At 43.8% G+C, this 5,000-nt stretch overlaps 1 protein-coding gene across 3 annotated transcripts in view; it reads left to right on the top strand.

The window, feature by feature from the left end:
• LOC117738995 overlaps nt 1-5,000 on the top strand; it is a 34,138-nt gene that overhangs the window by 22,892 nt on the left and 6,246 nt on the right. For all 3 annotated transcript variants that reach the window (XM_034545216.1, XM_034545218.1, XM_034545217.1), the window contains 10 exons: nt 545-786; nt 936-1,116; nt 1,259-1,453; nt 1,828-1,978; nt 2,215-2,330; nt 2,903-3,049; nt 3,369-3,519; nt 3,609-3,781; nt 4,120-4,255; nt 4,652-4,771. In XM_034545216.1, coding sequence (XP_034401107.1) covers nt 545-786; nt 936-1,116; nt 1,259-1,453; nt 1,828-1,978; nt 2,215-2,330; nt 2,903-3,049; nt 3,369-3,519; nt 3,609-3,781; nt 4,120-4,255; nt 4,652-4,771 — 1,612 coding nt within the window. The remainder of the gene's footprint in view (nt 1-544; nt 787-935; nt 1,117-1,258; nt 1,454-1,827; nt 1,979-2,214; nt 2,331-2,902; nt 3,050-3,368; nt 3,520-3,608; nt 3,782-4,119; nt 4,256-4,651; nt 4,772-5,000) is intronic.

Here is a 5,000-nt window from a genome sequence, read left to right as displayed (position 1 = left end):
CGAGCGTGCATAAAGCATGTATATTATATATCACCATGAGATAGATTTGTGAGATCATTTTCATTATCTTAAAAGCCTAGAAATTAATGTTTTACTTACCGGTAAGCAAAATGTACTTATAAGAATCAAAAGTAAAAAATACTCATAATGTCATTTGTTACATATATATGTACAATACACTGATTTAGAAGTGTTTGTATTAAAAATATAAAGAAATATGCAAAGTAACTTGTAACTACAGTCGTTAAATTAATGTTGCTGATCAAAAATTACAGTATTTGATATACCAAGTACAGAACTTGAAGTAAATGTACTTTCTCGTCGTTAGTGTCTAAGATTATCGTTGCCTGATTTCTACTGTTGAAGGGTAAAACCCTGAATATAGATCGTGTTCATGCTCACAAAATCAGAGGAATGTTAGTCGACTGAGAATTTCTTTGGTCCAGGACGACCCCAGTGAAAAGTACTGCGGATGAAGTCATCACACGGGCAGACATTTACAGATCCATCCCTGTGCGTCATCTCACTGCCTGTTTTCTGACAGGAGGACTTGAAGATCGGTTCAGTCTTCTCCATGACGGCAGACTCCTCCATGTCCACGTCTCCAGCGCCCGCTGTCGCCCACCTGGATTTGCTTGCGTCGTGCTCCGACTGCAAACGGTTCCTAAACGTCGGCGAGACCATTTACCAGAGGAAGGGCCACGCGGACATCTTCTGCTCCACGCCATGCCTTTTGAGATTTTACCAAATTAAGCCAGTAAATAAGACCTGCCAATTCTGCCTCCAGTGAGTTATCCCACAGTGTGATCTATTAGCTGATTAACGATGTCTTTATTGAATTGATTTTAAATATAATTCAGCTAAACTCATCTCAGCTGTATCTACACATTCTTTTTTTTGTGCATCTTTTGACCTGATCTCACGCTTCCTCTCAGGGAGATCACACAGCCTCAGGACGCCATCCAGGCCCCGGTGGACAACGTGGGGACGATGAAGGACTTCTGCTGCGTGACCTGCCTGTCGGCCTCCCACTACAAGAGTATCGTGTCCACCAAAATCCCCCTTGTGCCAGTCGCGTTACAGTCACAATGCAGCATGTGCAGCAGATATTGCATCGTAAGAGACGAGGGAACGGATCCCATTGTTTTGAATGTTTCTGTGTTGAAGAACACTGCATCTTTTTAAATAACTACTGTTTTGGGGTAATGGCATTTATATGAAATGAGTATGACTCCTCCTGTGGTTTGTCCAACCGCAGAGCAAACGGGAGGTCATCCAGCAGGAAGTCATCCACAAGATCTGCAGCGACCCCTGTTTCCTCCGCTTCTGCACCCTGAACAACTTGTCCATCTGTGAGAACTGCCGCTCCTGCTGCAGCGCGCCTCTCGCGCTCAAGATGGTCGACGGCAGCAAGAAGCTGTGCGATGCTGAGTGTCTGGCCCAATTCAAACTGGTAAGAGCATCTCGGATCACCCATCACATGTCCAAAGGTTCAAACGTTTTTTTTAATAATGGACGTACAGGACTCTTTTTCTGGTTTGGGTCTATTTTTTATGGGAACTAAGTTGAGTTTTTCAAAAACATCTCATTGAAATTGTCTGATATGCATAATACAAAATGACCATAGCAAATATAAAACCACCCTCCCCGTTCCCAACCCTCTGGTCCCTCCTACTCATCTTCCCACTCCATCCCACCATCTTATGAAACCTCCTCTTCTCTCTCAAAATGCCCCTACACGTCGCTCTCGGCGAGGTGACCCCCTACATTCTCGAAACGTGAACTGACTTAATATTTTCTCTGTGCCGTTTTTAAATTTCTCCGCAGAAAATCAAAACGCTGCAGCCGTGCGCCATGTGCCACGCCTCCCGTGTAATGGCGGATATGTTGGAAAACAAAAACGGCGAGGACGCCGTGGAGCTCTTCTGCACCAGCAGCTGTGTGATGGCATTCAAGATCCAGGCCGTCAGTGCGTCAGGTGCTGGACTCTTTGTCTTGGTCCTGCTCCTTCTCTCGCCGTCTTTAATATTCACGCCAGCCCTAAATCAATCAAGCATTTATGGCAGTTTTGCTAATGTGCCATTGAGTCACCTGCCGTTTTTTTTTTAAGTGCAGTGGAGACTCTTAATCCTCTATGCCTTGTTGACGGGGTTCATGACATACACGTGATTACAGTAAATGCCTCTTCCCTAATTTCTCCTAAAATCTCCTCAGGTGCTCCATTAAAGTGTGACCAATGTGGTAAGACGACATTACCGGCCTGCCACCTCGCCATGCCAGATGCCTCCATCAGAAACTTTTGCACTCTAACCTGTGCCATGTCTTTTAAGGTAAATACGACATTATACAATGTTCAAAACTCTCAATTATCGCCTGTGTTTTAGTAGAATATTTGGTATTAACAACCTGGGCCGAAGAGGGATTGGAAGTTGATTCTTATTGAAAGGCGGACTTAGTGTTTGTTTTAGTCTTTTCATTGTTAAAACATTGTCCTTCTTTGAGTAGTTTTAATTCATTGGAGCTCACCTCGGACAAAGAATGGCATTTTGTAGTATAAAGGAGAAATATATACCAACTTAGAAAAAAGTGAGGATGGATCATGGACATTGTTTTTTGCAAATCACCATTGCTTAAATTAAAGCAAATAATCAACAATTAAACTTGAAGGGATAAAAACAAACTCTAGACTAATGCTTGTCCGCTCTGTCATTGACCCTCTTGGCCCTGCAGCGCTCTAAAGGAGGGGGGCGTAGCTACATAAGTACCGATAAAACGTAATTAAACAAAAGATATTGGAGCCACACTGTTGCATGGAATTAACATATGTCCATGTTATATTAGAGACTACATACCCTGTTTATATTATACGAGTTTAAAACCTTTTGTACGTTTTGTGCCACAGGAGCACCAGAAAGACATGAGTGCATCCACTAACGCAGAAGGAGCCGCTGACCGAACCCAATGCGACTTCCTTAAACCACCTGAGAAGCTGCCATGCGCCCAGTGTCAGCGCATTATAAAGGCGACGCCCAAGGTCATCCAGAAAAAGGTGTGTGTGGTATGTTTTTTATTTGTTATATTACTTCAGCTCAACATTCGAATGAGCAGCCTTGAGAACCAGCTGGGAACTTCTGTGTCTTTCTTCAGCCATTGTTGTGGAAGGACTCGAGTGATTCATGTAGATCCCAGTGGGCTGAAATATCTTGCTATGTACAGTTTTTTTATTTTGAGTGTTGACCTGCCTACCAGCTGTAAACCTCTGTATAAACTGTGTGTGTGTGTGTGTGTGTGTGTGTGTGTGTGTGTGTGTGTGTGTGTGTGTGTGTGTGTGTGTGTGTGTGTGTGTGTGTGTGTGTGCGCGCGTGCAGGACAAGATGCATTTTGTTTGTAGCCTGGCCTGTTCTCAAAAGTTTAAAATGACCAACAACATCATCGCTAAGTGTGAATATTGCGAGAATGAAAAGATCATCCGAGACGTCAAGAAGGTCGACGGCAAAGTTTGCTTCTTCTGCAGTGACGGTAAGAGGACCCACCGGACCGGTTGGCCTGTCTTCGTCTCGTAGTAATCAGATACCGTGAATCCCCGAGTCTCCTTTCTCTCCTCCCAGGTTGCAAGATGCTCTTTCGACAGGAGCTGAAAAAGCAGTGGGGGGAACACTGTGGCTTGTGTGCTTACTGCCTGTCCATCTCCAAGACGCGTGTGACGGCAAAGTATGAAGGCGCCAACAAGGAGTTCTGCTCGGAAGACTGCAGCTTAAATTACAATATGCTCCTCAGCCGCGTAAGTAGTGCCGTGAGTTTTCTGTGTGGTTCTTTGTACCTGTAGTGTTTTTATTAGCTCAAGGTAAGTGATGTATAGTTCAGATTAATTCCTGTAACTCATGGCTTCTCACATGGGCTACTAAATATCTTTGAGCTTTGGACACGTTTGGTTCTCAGAAATGGTGATAGACCAAGTCATTTATTAATACAATAATCCGCAGATAAACCGACGATTAAAATAATCGTTAGATAAAGCATACAAGCAAGCCTAAAAGCAGAAGTTGTTAGAATCCTAAATAAGAACCTACACTTAGTGACAGCAATGGGTTCCTCTATACTGACGACACATTTCCTCAGGTGGCACAGTGTGACACCTGCGGTCAAAATGGTAAGCTGAGGCAGAGTCTTCCCATGCTGGGAGAGGTCAAACACTTCTGTTTCCTGAGATGTCTCCTCCATTTCTGCAATAAAAAGGTCCAGATGGTCAACACCGGTATGTATTGTTCGTGCCATTTCCTGTTTGCTTGTTTTATTGCTTACAACTGTTTACGTCTGATGTTGTGTGTCCGAAAGTCAACATAAAAAAAACAACCCTTCATGAGCCAAAAACTTTTTTCTTGTGCTGCTTATTTACACATCCAGCAGTTACAGAGTAACATAATGATTCATCCAATCTGTTCTCTCTTTTTGCTCTGTGTTTGGTCTCCACTAACTCCTGAGGGAAATATCTGTCTCTCTAGCTGCCAAATGCTCCACTATGTTCACCAGCTCGTCTCACTGTCTGTCTGAGCTGCTGGTGTTCAGTAACCCGAGTAGACCCAAGTATAAGATGTTGTGAGATCAATCACTCGCGGCCCGTGGTGACTCCTTCTTTATCTCCTTCCTCCAGTCTCTTCATCTCCTAGACCTTCAGGGACAATCGAGTCCTCTCCCATCATCGCTAACGTCATTTCGCTTGCTAGCGCTTTGGCTAAACAGCCCAGTGCCTCTGCCAGCCCGACACAGCTCGGTATGTATCGCATGCTGTAGAAAAGTTATACATTTTGAAAGAAATGAAGATGCTTCATATACTTTGGGCTCGTCTCTACTACTTAGTTTTAGTTTTAAAAGCCAAACTATCTCCGCACACACAAGCATGGTTTCAATCTCAAACTGCATCGGCAGTGTTTTTTAAAAGTCTATAATAACGGCCGAGTAGTGTGGACGCTAGCCGTGAACGAAGCACAAGTTTACCATTT

The sequence above is a fragment of the Cyclopterus lumpus genome, chromosome 11 (assembly GCF_009769545.1).
Source record: "Cyclopterus lumpus isolate fCycLum1 chromosome 11, fCycLum1.pri, whole genome shotgun sequence".
NCBI lineage: Eukaryota > Metazoa > Chordata > Actinopteri > Perciformes > Cyclopteridae > Cyclopterus > Cyclopterus lumpus.
This window is presented reverse-complemented; position numbering and strand designations above follow the sequence as displayed.